Below are 13,948 nucleotides of genomic sequence, written 5' to 3'. Positions count from 1 at the left end.
AAACCCGGTTTATGATAGTTAATTTTTCATGTTCTCTATCTAAAGTACTTAATTTGATTTTTTTGTTTAAAATATAATCTGTGCTACTTATTATGTACTTTTACACTACACAGTACAATTATTACCAGGGAGAGAGGGGACATTGGACTATAAATTATACTGGTACCTATAGTTTTATATAAAAACTCTGGGTACTTTTATTAGATCTGGATTGGTCTTTTCAACTAGCAGAGTCAAAACTTTTCAACCAATAATTTAAAATTACAGAAGTGTTACTTATCTTCAATAGGGTTGTTATCAATTTGTAATCCATTGTCTTACCCCATAAAATCCTGCATAGTTCATAAATATGATTATTATTAGATTAACCTTTTAGGCCTTATTATAACTTAATTTTGATAGAAGTTAAGTTGCTCTGTTATTCATTCTTCGTAAATATAAATAAGTGATTTATAAATTCTTAGGTATGTTTTATTCTTGTAATATATTTGTTGTTAGGTTCCATAGGGGCGTTATCGTCTTGTAAACTACTTTTGTAATTTTGTAAAAATGTCAGATAATATTTCTAAGGATTAGAGTATTAAAAATGTAAGAAAAGTTATAATATAAGTTTATTAACATAAAAAAACTGTTCTATATTTCAGAAATTATATGTATAAGGAATAATGACGGCTGCAACGGCCTGCCTAAAGGTATGTAAGCGTGCAATTCAACGTGCAGATACTAGTTATAGAGTAGTTGTTTACCTATTTTATCAAATCTTCCGTCATTGTATAAGTCCATTTTCCTGAAAATTGTAGAACTATCAGTTAAGATACCAAGTTACAATATTGAAAAAAATGCTATAAGACACTTGAATCCGATGTATATCATAAGAATAATAAGGTTATATTGTGGATGTGTATCAACTTTCATTCCCGATACATACCAAATATACATTAATACCGACGCCCCTAGCTCTAGAGGCTTGAAATTTGAAGAAGGAAAAAGATAGGAAATAGCCAAAAAAAATAACCTTTGAACTATGAGAGGCTTCCCTAAATAAAATGGAAAACTCTACTGGTTCATTGGGGGACATTAAGAAGCAGACAAAAAAACTTTACCTACTATATATAAGGGGGGGGGGGGGGGGTTTAATGCAACCATCTCGTAATCAATGTATAAATGGCACTTAGAATTCGAATTTCGATCTGAAATTTTGCATGAGTAATCCTTGGTAGGTCTATTTTCCCTAAATCGAACAAAAACTTGAAAAAGTAACAGCTAACGGCTCAGCCGTTTAGCCGTTCTTAAGCTATTTTTATGGCAAATCTGTCAAAAATTACATAGAAATCAACATTTTAAAACATATTTTTGCTTTAAATCATGTGAAATGATACAAAAAATATTTTTTTAGATTTCTAGTACCAGCAACTACCGGCTAGAATCGTTTAAAAACTTTTTGGATCGGAAAAGAGCATTATGTGGAGAGAGGTTTCGTGATTTATTTCCATAGAAAAAAGCCAAAAAATTACTAAGCGGCTGAGCTGCCAGCCGTTAGCCGTTACTTTTCCAACTTTTTGTTTGATTTAGGGAAAATAGACCTACCAAGGATTACTCATGCAAAATTTTATATCGAAATTCGAATTCTGAGTGCCATTTATACATTGATTACGAGATGGTTGCATTAAAAACCCCCCCCCTTCAATCTCATCCCATAAAAAAAGTTCTGAAATCAGAAGAAGAAAACAAAACTATTATCTGGATGTATACCATCTCATTCTCCACTCATAGTTATCACAATAAAAATTATATTTTTGTTTTTGTTAGTGGGTTGATGTGCTTGAGAACCAGTTTGATAAGTCTTGGGTAGACCTAGATCTTTTGTTCAACGCTATTGATGAGGTAGGTCGTACTGTCATTTGAGGAATTTTTTTAAAAATGTGACAGGTTTTCGGTTATACGCAAAGTAAATTTTTTTGAATGTTTTAAGACTTTGTTTTCTTTTTTAATTCTTGATGTTTTAAAACTACATGGCAAAAACTCAAATTCTTTTATTTATATACTTTATACTTGTAAATGATGTCATAGTAATAGGAAAATATACTTGGATTACTAATTTAATTTTAAATGCAACTACCCCTTGATTATAGAATACAAATGTTGTTCTAAAATAACTGTATGGTAGATTTTTTAGGTCTCATGTCTATTATAAAAGCAAAGTTGTAAATAGATTTGTATTTGATTTTTCTAATATTTTTGGTATTATAGACTACCCAACAAATTGACAGTGAGGCCTATAAAGGTAGTATCGCTACTATTATCATATAATTGTATATTTAAGGATGAAGACATACAGATAGGTCAACTGTGTAGAAAACATGCGTCTTCACTAGCATCATGTTTCTCTCAATTAGGAAATTCAACAATTTTAGATTACCTATTTCAAATACAAGTTTCTGACAAAATGTATGATTTATCTCTAAACCATAATAACTCTATGGGTACTTTCTGCTTTTAATAGATAACCTTTGTCTAGAAGTCCTAACTGAAAATGGTATTGAGGTGTTTCCATACCTATTTTTACGTTATATCCAAGGGAGATGTAAATTATAAAGGAACTTAAAATTTTATCAATAAACACTTTCTCTCATTTCTAGACTTAGGTTGGGTATATCTTGATTTGTTGGTTCCAACAAGCTTTGTCCAAACGATTTAATCAATATTTTTAATCTACTGACGGGGTAATTATGTTCAATCATCATTGAGGATGTAACCTCTACCTATGATCCACAAGATTTCTCACATGTTGCTTAAACTAGGTATGTTGTCCCACAGAATTTTAAACGATTCAAACTTATCACCTCTTCGGAAATTGGTGATTGCGTTAATAAAATATATATACCTACATGGTTATTGTGACAGGGAAAAATTGTCGTCAATTCAGATTGCTGATATAGAATTCATTTATTGGTCAGTTCGTTCTTTCAGCAGGAGAGGAGGGTATGGGCCCATGGAGTAAGGGGGGTGGATGTGGTATCATTATTTTAGCCCACTGCGAGTTTAACTTTATTAGAGTACATGAAAATCTGGTGTAACATCCAAGTAATAAAATATCTATTGTCGCATTGCTGGTTATCAATAAGAAATGTAGTAGGTATCTAAGTAATTACTAGGATTGTTGAATTTAAAAAAAATGTTTAGTACACAAGGCAACAGTTATATTCCAAAACAATGCAAAGCTAGAGGCGCAGCTACTTCATCTAAGGCAAGTATTAACATTTTTTTTATAAACTTAATAACTTGACCGCAAGAGCGTTAAAATTTTTTTTAAGGTGTTTAATAAAATAGCGTTTTCTACGATCTTACAGATCTTACTCTGTAATCATTACGAGAAGACGTTCAATATTTCAAACACGTTACCTAGGTAGATATTTTTTACACTTTAAAAAAAAATTGTAAATTTTCTTTGTGAATTGTGTTTTTAAATAATGAATCTAAGGAGGATTAGGATCCAGTTTATGAATGTTTTGATTTCACATTCGAAAGAATATTTGGCGATTTCTGCTTTTTTTACGTGATTTTTGGGGATTGATTAGGTATAAAAATTGATTTCATTTCTTGTTATATAATTTAGTGTTGTTTGTCTGACTATCTGTTTTAAAACCCGTGTTAAAACAAAAAAAATAGTAGGTACCTAGATTTAAAAAAAAAATATGTTAAACAAAAATGTTCCAAATTTTAGGGAAGAATTAGTGCAATATGAAAGAACTCAGCAGAAACTTGTCCACGAAAAGGTACCTAAGCTCTTTTATTTTATAGAAAAAGCTGTTGTGCATTTCTTTATTGGCTTTAAGATCTCTAGGTAAGATTGGTCTTTGTGTTTTATATTATACCTACACCATTTTCAAGTCCAAACTTTTTCAGAAAAGATATTTTTTTCTCGTATTCATTCGAATCCGGTAGATAGGAACCGGTTCTCATCCATACGAAAAAACTATGTCTAGCATCGTATTATATCCAGCTTTCTACGAATATAGAAATATACAATCATAAGATTAAAACCAGTTTTTTAGCCCTTGCCTTCGGCACCTCGGGGCTAAAAAAACTGGTTTTAATCTAATAATTGTACATTCTATATCCGCAGAAAGCGATTTATAATACGATGAAAGAAATAACTATTATTTTATTTGGGGGTGTACACATGAATTTATCGTCCATTGTCTTATTGATTATAATGACCTGGGTGTTTACAAAACTTGTCCGGTTGTCAGTATGAGTTGTGTTTAGTCCATCCGTTCGTTCGTTGTTCCGTTTGTTATTAATTAACATTTTATTTTTCTCAGGCCTACATCACTCACTCGCTAGTAAACGCATTGGCAGAAAATCACAAGTTTAAACACACCAGGGATGGAGAGGGGGGCGAGGTAAAGCCACTCCGTGACGAGGGAGGGACAGGGAGTCTGTCCACACCCTCCTCCCCCAGGAAAGATGATAAACTTGAGGCTGTTGGAGAAGTGAACAAGGTTGTGGAAGATGATAGTTCTATAAATAAAGAAGCTTCTAGCTTTAGTAAACAAATTGAGGTAGGTACAGTTTTTAAGTGGGCTAAAATTAGAGAGAGAGAGGGAACAACTAGTCCCCAAAGTTTTATAATAACATTTTCATTTTCGTTGGCTTAATAACTTTGAGGACTTTAGTGAATTTTGGTAGTTTGATTTATTTAGTTATGTGTCAATACGTTTCAACCACTTATTTAAATGTACAGAAGGTTTTTTTTTGTGTGTTATCATAATAATCCAATTCGTCAAACCAAAATTAGCCCATCTATCTCCCGCAAAAATGAACTTTGTAAAAATTGTATAACTAAATTAAATAGTTTACCTACCTATTGCTAGATCTTTTTGTTTTAGTTTATTCGTTTACCTAAAACATCTTCCCCACCCCCTTCATCTTTGTTTATAAAGTGCTTTTCAGAATATTAGGGGTTTGGGGATATGAGAATCGGAGACAAACTGATTTTTTTCCTATTTTCTATGCCTGATAAAAATATCTACATTTTTTAGGAAAACTTAGATGTTCAGTTAGAGAGTGAATCCTTAATAATGTAAGTATTTCTTATTTTTCAAAAACCAACCTTGGTTAAGAACACCTAATATGTTTTAAAAATTTACATTATATTTTACAAAATGCTTGTCCTTATTGAAAGCTAAAACGATTATCGTCTGTCCCATAATTAAATATCCAATAAAAAATAATAAATATAATTTTTTCTAACAAAAAATTAATGTTGAAGGGGCTCATCCACCTTCCTTATTTCTACAAAGGCTCTTGGTACCTAAATCTACTACCTGTTATTTTTTCAATAAATATACATCAAACAATCTACATATTTATTTGATGCCTCTTGAGGTAATGGATATAACCATCTAAAAAATTCAATAGAAAACTATAAATTGCAAAATTATTCCATCTATAGTGTTATTTTTTTTGCGTTGGTACTGAAGATCTAATTTAGAATAATATAGATCTTTCATAGCCTTAGATCTTTTGTAAATTGTAACATTAGATACTTTGTAAATTGTTACCTTTGATTTTTTGTAAATTGTAACATTAGATCTTTTGAAACATTAGACCTTTTTTAGCATTAGTTAGACCTTTTGTAACATTAGACTTTTATAGCATTAAACCTTTTCTAACAATACCACCTATTGTAGTTAGATCTTTAGTAGCAACGCCATTGATTTTATCTCAGACATAAGATCTTTTGTAGCATTAGACCTTTTGTAAGTTAGACCTTAGGTATGTAATTAGATCTTTTGTAGCAACGCCATTTACTTTATATCAGGCAAGACTTACGGGTAGAGAATGAGGATCTGAAGCTGGAAATTCTGGACTTGGAGTCGGAATTGGTCGGAGCTAGGCTGGATAATGTTTACCTGGACAAAGAACTGGCTGGCAGGTAAGGACGGGGTTACATGGATAGGTAGATTGACGCAAAGTTTAGCTTTACAGACAAACAACCCTTTTGTTTCATGACCTTTATATGGAAGTCTTATTTTTGACCCCTTGATGCTTTTTTATGGCTCTCTGTAATGTCTTGGGAGGGAGGCTTAAAAATTTTGAGATTTTTAGTAAGTTTTGATTGGTTGGTTCAAACTAGCAGTGCCTAAACTTTTTCACCAATCTACAGAAGAGGTAGGTAATTTTGTCTTGTGATAATTATCTATGTTTATTGTCTTTTCTCTTAAAGATCCCTGATGATGAAAAAGATGACAGACAGAAGTTTTTATAAAGTATCATCTTGTTTGTATTTGCAGGATCCAACAGATCCAGATCCTGACTTCTGGCACGCCTCCAGAAGTAAAGGAAAGGTTGTGGACACAGATAGAGGCAGAAATGTGCCTACAGAGGTCCAAAACTATTGCTCAAATTTGTAAATCTAAACAGGTACTGACTGGTTTTAGGAACAATAGGTGAAAAGTTTGACTCTCTAGGAAAGTGAACCCATAAGTTTAGATCTTTATTATGCTCTTTTTTAATAAAAAGGCCTTTAGTTTTTCATTTTTTCACCAAAAAATTTAAAGCCTTTCACGTCCCTTGATGGTCCTGTAGACCTCCAAAACAGTGATTTCCAAAAAATTGCCTTTGTCTTTATTTGTCTGAAACACTATTTTAAGGTTTGGAATTATTTTTCGGCAAAGAGCTGATTTATATTTTGTCAAATTAAACAAGAGTATTTTTTGTTATATTTAGTCATTTATTAGGTACAATTATCCTTTTTCTTGGATGTTAGATGTAAATTTTTAGGAATTGAGGTCCAAACGTATAGAAAGTAGTTGTGAAGAATCCAAGGCTAGTCCCTCCAAACCCATTGCTCCTGTCAATCTTTCTGGAGAAAAGAGAACTGAGGTTGATAGTTATGATCATGAGCTAGAACAAGAATATGGATACTCCAAAGGGAAACAGGTTAGATTGCAAAAAAAATAATTGGGTCTAACAAAACTGGTTTCAATGTATTTATCATATTAATATCCGCGGAAAGCTGTCTATAATACGATGCCATTAATACCTATCTATTATTTATTTTCAGTTAATCAGTGTTTTTAAATGCAAGATCTTGGTTTAATAAACAAGAATGATGAATTAGTTTGATTTCTGGACGAGTGACGTTTTAACAATTTTGCGCACATTCCATGATAAAAAAGTAGCTTCATTAAAAGACAAAGACGCATTCTTTTTGTCACGGGGGGGGGGGGGGAGGATTCTTATTAGAAAGTATTTTTTTTGGTGATTATTGTTGAGATCTAAAATATTTCCAAAACTTTTGTTGGCTAATTCGTCCCCCACCTTATAGAAATGTAAAATATGAAGAAAAAAAATGTATTTAACAAGATTCAGAAATTAATATATTTTGTACTTTTACTGCGCTACTTATTGGCATAATTATATGTTATTATTATTATATATTTTGTATAGGTTAATGTTCTGAAAAACCCAGCGGATGACCTTGGTATGGCCATCATTGGTGGCAAAGAGCATAATCTTCCCATCATCATTTCTGAAGTTTTTCCAAACTCTGCTGTTTACAGATCAGATAAGGTAAGTTTTCCAAACTCTGCTTCTGTTTATAGAACAGATAAGGTAAGTTTTCTAAACTCAGCTCTCTTCAGATCAGATAAGGTAAGTTATCCAAACCTGCTGTTTACAGATCAGAAAAAGTAAGTTTTTCAAACTCTTACTTACAGATCAGGTAAGGTAAGTTTTCCAAACTCTGCTGTCTACAGATCAGGTAAAGTAAGTTTTCCAAACTCTGCTGTTTACAGATCTGGTAAGGTAAGTTTTCTAAACTGCTGTTTACAGATCAGATAAGGTAAGTTTTCCAAACTCTGCTGTCTACAGATCAGATAAGGTAAGTTTTTCAAACTCTGCTGTTTACAGATCAGAAAAGGTAAGTTTTCCAAACTCTTACTTACAGATCAGGTAAGGTAAGTTTTCCAAACTCTGCTGCTGTTTACAGATCAGTTAAGGTAAGTTTTCCAAACTCTTACTTACAGATCAGGTAAGGTAAGTTTTCCAAACTCTGCTGCTGTTTACAGATCAGATAAGGTAAGTTTTCCAAACTCTGCTGCTGTTTACAGATCAGATAAGGTAAGTTTTTCAAACTCTGCTGCTGTTTACAGATCAGATAAGGTAAGTTTTCTAAACTCTGCTGTAAAAAATCTCAATATTGGATATAATTTAACTTGTGGGGGGGAGGTTAAAATGCAGTAAATTTAAAGGGGGGTGGGCTCACATTCGATTATATTTTAAAAATTTGAAAGTTGGTTACTTACCTAGTAAATAACCCCCCCCCCCCCTCCCTCATCTTGCACCTATAAATCTATTTATAAATGAAATATTGTGTACTTTAGATACAAGCTGGTGATATAATTTTGAGTGTCAATGATCAAGACTTTTCTAGGTAAATTTTTATTGCCTGGCTTTCATATTTTTGATATCCAATGATTTGATATAATACAATGCGATAAATAACTATTTCAGTATTGATCTCACTTAATCTGATTAATTTCGGATGGATTAAAACCGGTTTTGAACCATACTGAAAAATTATGTATCGTATAGAGAATTTATATGTAACTTAAATGATTTTTTTTTCGCTTTTGATTAATAAATAATCGTCAATCAAAGTTAGTTTGCAAAAAATTATCAATTTTTTCTCTAATTCAGTGTAAATCATGACGAAGCTGTTCAGTTTCTATCTTCATTGCGAGGACCGATTTCTTTCCAACTTATGGTAAGATATGTTTCTAACAAGGACAAATAAATACAAAGTCGCTTTCAAAGTTGTGAACTGTTAAAAGTTTTTAATCGGATTTTAAATCTTTGAGGCTATACCTAAGTAGCAGAATATTAACCACTAAAAAAAATCCATAGCAAAAGTCCACCTTAAAAAAATGCAGTGTTCGCCTCCTAAAAGGTTCTAAATTATTATTTTTTCTTGAAACGCCAGTACGCACAGTATAAAAACATTAGAATTTACAACAATAAATACTCGTATTTAGAGAAAGCAACATTTTTATTTGAAAAAAAATAGAAAGAAATCAAGATGTACATAAATAAACCAGTAGAATTTAACCGGACTATTCTAGAAAAACCTGGATTTTTGCCAACCATGGCATTTTAAGACAACTTATCTTGTTCAAAATCATTTTTTAGGCATCTGAGAATGTTTGTGAAGATGATCCCTCCAACCTGAACTTTAGATTCTATAGAATATTCGATCCTGACCACCAAATTGGCGGCCATGGCAGCCGCCAAACGGACAGCAATAAAAAGCCAAACAACACCACACCTGTCAAACATCCCGGCAAAGCTGTTAATATTCAAAGCAACAAAGCTAAAGTAGATGCTGTCACTGCTTCTACAACAAGCACTAAAGTTGATCTAAATCCATTGGCAATGTCGCCTGTGCACAAGAAAAATAGTGGCCAAATGTCCAAAGCAGCTTCTATCAAGCAACTGAACGGAGAACCTTCCAAAGAAAATGCGCAATTGATTGAAAGAAAATGTACGGATCCTCCTGTTGGTACAAATATTGTTGGCACTACTACTACTCATGTCAGTGATGTGATTGCTGATGTTGTCAAGAATGGAGTTGATCTCTGTGTTGAGGATGGATCTATTGCGCATCTTTGAATTTTGCCAGTCTGTGTAAAAAATAGCTTATTTATTTTTTTTTTTTTTTACAAAACGGAAGTTTTCTGCTGCTTTCTGAAGCAAAGTTTACTTAAAATTGTTTCGAACCTTTTTCATTAAAATTTCCAATGTGGAAATGCTTAAATTTGTTGCTTTTATTTCTCTTCTTTCCATTCCATTGCTAACTAGGTAGTTTTTAGTTATTAGTTTTATTTGTATATATGAGTTATTTTTGTTTTTAATCATAATATTATACGTATTAAAAATTTAATATCATATATTTTATTTTGTATTGCCTAGGTATTAAATTGTACAAAACAAGGATGACAACATCCATAAAAGCGAAGCTCTGAAACGATATGACAGACGATATAACTTTTGTTGAGTGTCAGAACTGAATATACAAAACATGAAAATAAAAGGTTTGACAAAATTACACGTAAATTTGTTGCAAAACTTGTTAAATACAGAATTCTGTTTAAGGACATACTGACATTTTTAATACTTGATTATAGAGATGCTTCGCTCATAATATTGTACCTTATTGTAATAGGAATCAGTAATCAAAAAATCAGATCGATCAGATGATTTTATCACATAAAAAATGTCATTAAAAAAGTACAAAAATCAACATGTTTAAAATGGACGTACGGACATTCTGGTAACGATTATAGAATTGCTACGCTTTCTAAGTCGTACCTAGCTACTACTGGAATCACCATGCAAAGTTTGAAATCGATAGGACAATTTTAACATGCCTAAATTAACCAATAAAAGCTAACTATCACGGACGGACGTACGTACGGACCGACCCTAATTATAGAAGAGCTTCGCTTTTAAAAATGCAAGTACTTTTTTTGTTTGCCGTTTGTTTTTCTGATTTTATTTTTATTTTATGTAGAATGTTTTATTTAGTGAATTTTAACTTGTCATATTACTTAATTTTATCTTGTATTTAAGAACATGTGATTTTAACTATTCTCCCAGTTTAAAAAAACAGTACTTTTTAAATAGAAAGTTGTAGACAGACTGGTTTTCTTTAGGTTAAATGTCCCTTATAAAGTTAGGTTGTAGTCAAATGCTCTTATTAAGTCAAAGTATTCTTAATTATAACCAAATGTATAGGAAATGGTCCACAATTAAGTACAGTTTGACTTAATAAGAGCATTTGAATACCCAACACTGAACTTTACGGAATTACACAAAATAAAATGACCCTCTTTGTATATTTATTTCTTTGGGGGATTAATAAAATAGGCATTTTAAATCAATTTTTTAATTTTTCTCGTATTCATTTGAATCCGGTGGATAGGAACCGGTTCTCATCCATACGAAAAAACTATGTCTAGCATTGTATTATATCCAGTTTTCTACGAATATAGAAATGTACAATCATAAGACTAAAACCAGTTTTTTTAGCCGGTGCCCCCGGCACCACGGGGCTAAAAAAACTAGTTTTAATCTTATAATTGTACATTCTATATCCGCGGAAAGCCGTTTATAATACGATACGAGAAATAACTATTCTTTGCCAAATATTAAGATTGCCAAAATTTAATTTTTATTTATTGTGAGGGGGTTGTTTATTTTTCTATTCTTTTGGTGAGGGGTGTATATATATTCTGCACAAGATTAATTTTTTCCCCTGCTGCAATTTTTATTTTTTTTCCCCTCCTTGTTTTTTTCAAGCAAGGAAGCAACAACATATTTTTTTTATTTTTACCCCCCTCTTAGCAGGGTCAATTTTGCAGAATATATACCTCTGCTTTTAGTATAAAACTTGTTTTATAGCAGAAAATAACATACATAAGAAAAATTAAATACTTTGGCCTGTTGAGTATTGACTGGTAATTTGTTTAATGAGTTTTTTTGGTGGATAAATAATCTTTTAAACAAAAGTTTCGAACCCTTGCGGTTTCTTAACCTCTGATATCCTTGTAGGTTGTTCTTTTAAACTAAACCTAACCTAATAAACCGTTATCTCTTTAAAAAATCAACCTTTGCTGAATACTGAGATAAAAAATAAGATTATTAAATGTAAACAACAGGGGATCTATCCTTTTTTCCTGGGCAATTTCTTAAAACCTATCTGGGTATGTTCTTCATTATGATTCAAAACCGGTTTTTATTTAGTGGAATTTTATTTGATTTTGAGCCGAGATGTATCTGTATTTACTATTTATTAATTATGCTGTAAATATAGGGTCGAATCATATAAAAGAAAGGTAGTTATACTCTTAAAATGTCGGAGTTAAGAAAATAGCCATGAGAACGTCCATCAGACACAAAATCCGTCAAACTTAAAAAGGAAATTTTGTTCATATTTAGTCACATATGACATTATAAAGCAAAATTTGTATTTTTCTTTCCAATGATAACGCCGGGTTGTTCATACAGTTTCCATATTGACCAAATGAAGGAATTGATCATCTAGACTTTGTATATTTATTGAGATAGGTATACCTATTTAATTTTATGATTCCCACCCATTGTGAACTATATGTGATACTTGTATTTTGATTCAAGTTATAAATATGTTGTTTTAATATTCAGTGATTAGCGTGTTTTTATAGTTAAAATAAAGAGTTAAATTTTCATTTTACTATTTTTTATTCACTAGGACATTATTTAGTAAATTATATCTGCAGATTAATTTTTTTTAAAAAAACGTTCTTTTGTCTTTAGCCCAAATACTTCAGACTTTTTAAAAATCTTGTCCAAACTTTTCCATCAATAATTATGATCGACAAAAGTGGCAGAAACTATCAAATTCTTCTAAAAGATAAGTTGCTATGAAATGTAAACATCCTTGTTTAAATTTTAAACTTTTTAGTTTGTAAAATTTAGTTAATTATTATGTCGCAACTTTACTTAAGTATTCTGCAGTAACCAAGGATTGCCATCCGAATTCGCACATTTTTCGTCTCCAAAAATGAGCAATCCTAAGAAATTGGCAATTTTTATTGAGTTTTTTTTAGACTTTTATTATGTAGCTATCCTTTTTTTTTATAAATGGTTCTATTAGCGGCTACACACCTTTTTGTGGGAGGGGGTGGTTGTACCCTTTTTCAAAGTAGCTCTAAACCTTCCAGGTTTTGAGAAGCTACACTGTAAAGGAGAATGGCATCGGTTCAGTGGTTAGCGTGATTCCTTGGTAAAGACAGTTGCACAGAGATCCTGTACCTTTTATATAATTGACTACCCTCTCTCTCACCCTCCCTTACAACCAAAATAATTTTAATATCCTTGGCCTTTTTGATCAGCTTCGCTATAATTGATGCTTCATCCTTGTTTTCTGAAATATTTAATGCTAAATACGCCTATAGAATGGATATAGAGTTTAAGTGGATATTATGATAGGGGAAAAATTGATAGGGTTGCTAACATTGACATCATTTATTGGTAAGTTTGTTCATCCAGTAGGAGGGTCGTTATTTTAGCCATCTTTAAAGTTTCACTATATAATTAGAATACATGAAAATCAGGTGTAAGATCCAAGCAATAATAAATCCATTGCTTTTAGTAGTTAATAATCTTTTTAGATTCTAAATCCGTCAAAAAAATTGTCGGATGTGGATCCCTGGTATTACACCAGTTTTTCCTTAATCAAAACTAATGTTTGAATGTGTGGGAGACAGGGGAACATGGAATAGGACAACTGAAATAAAATACTTATTTCAACTATCAAACTTTTGAATTAGGTAGTCAAAAATGATTATAATAAAGACCAAATATTTTTATTTTGTTGCACAAAGGCTTCTTGTTCATTTTGATAAAATATCTCAAGACGATTAGTGAAAAATAATAAACATACCTGTCTGACTTTTTAATGTATACCATAATTAACCTAACCAAAACAAGCCTCACATAAAAGTTTAACTTGGAATATAAATTGGGTATCAAAAGCGAATGGAAAGAGCTGATAGTTTTTTTGTTGCTATTGCCTTGTCCCTGAGGTCTAGTGTTAATTTATGGTAATAGTCTCTTAAAATATTCGAAGTTTTTTTTTTGGTTTTCACTGGTGTTGCCTACTAAAAAATAGCCTTAAACATGTTAAGGATTCAACAACCACCTAAAAGCATAACCTTTGCTTAAAGATATAACTGTGAATGGTAGTTTAATGCGCATGTTTGGGGCAATTGTATTACCTCTTCTTCAAATATTATTTCGCACATCCCTCCTAATTTTTTTGCTATTTTTACTTGTTTAACCCTTATCCCTCACAAAAATAGCCGAGAACCTGTTAAACATAATTGTTCCTGCAATTTAC

General features: G+C 31.6%; 1 protein-coding gene across 1 annotated transcript; it reads left to right on the top strand.

The window, feature by feature from the left end:
- Positions 1 to 4: 4 nt before the first annotated feature.
- Positions 5 to 9,726, top strand: LOC145328979 (Golgi-associated PDZ and coiled-coil motif-containing protein-like). The gene is made up of 14 exons (XM_080172969.1): positions 5 to 692; positions 1,810 to 1,884; positions 2,324 to 2,396; positions 3,184 to 3,247; positions 3,725 to 3,776; positions 4,326 to 4,565; positions 5,046 to 5,086; positions 5,828 to 5,941; positions 6,300 to 6,429; positions 6,790 to 6,948; positions 7,459 to 7,581; positions 8,394 to 8,443; positions 8,710 to 8,776; positions 9,199 to 9,726. The coding sequence occupies exons 1-14, from the start codon at positions 666 to 668 to the stop codon at positions 9,676 to 9,678; spliced, it is 1,695 nt and encodes a 564-aa protein (XP_080029095.1). The 5' UTR covers positions 5 to 665; the 3' UTR covers positions 9,679 to 9,726.
- Positions 9,727 to 13,948: the final 4,222 nt, after the last annotated feature.

This window comes from Acartia tonsa, chromosome 9 (genome assembly GCF_053477335.1).
Source record: "Acartia tonsa isolate MP-2025a chromosome 9, ASM5347733v1, whole genome shotgun sequence".
Lineage (NCBI taxonomy): Eukaryota > Metazoa > Arthropoda > Copepoda > Calanoida > Acartiidae > Acartia > Acartia tonsa.
The sequence above is the reverse complement of the archived record's forward strand: the minus strand, read 5'-3'. Positions and strand labels throughout refer to the sequence as shown.

Coding starts and splice junctions, on each gene's coding strand:
- LOC145328979 (XM_080172969.1), top strand. CDS start 666: ATGACGGCTGCAACGGCCTGCCTAAAG. Junction 2,397..3,183: donor ATCATGTTTCTCTCAATTAG/GAAATTCAACAA, acceptor AAAAATGTTTAG/TACACAAGGCAACAGTTATA. Junction 7,582..8,393: donor CTGTTTACAGATCAGATAAG/GTAAGTTTTCCA, acceptor TGTGTACTTTAG/ATACAAGCTGGTGATATAAT.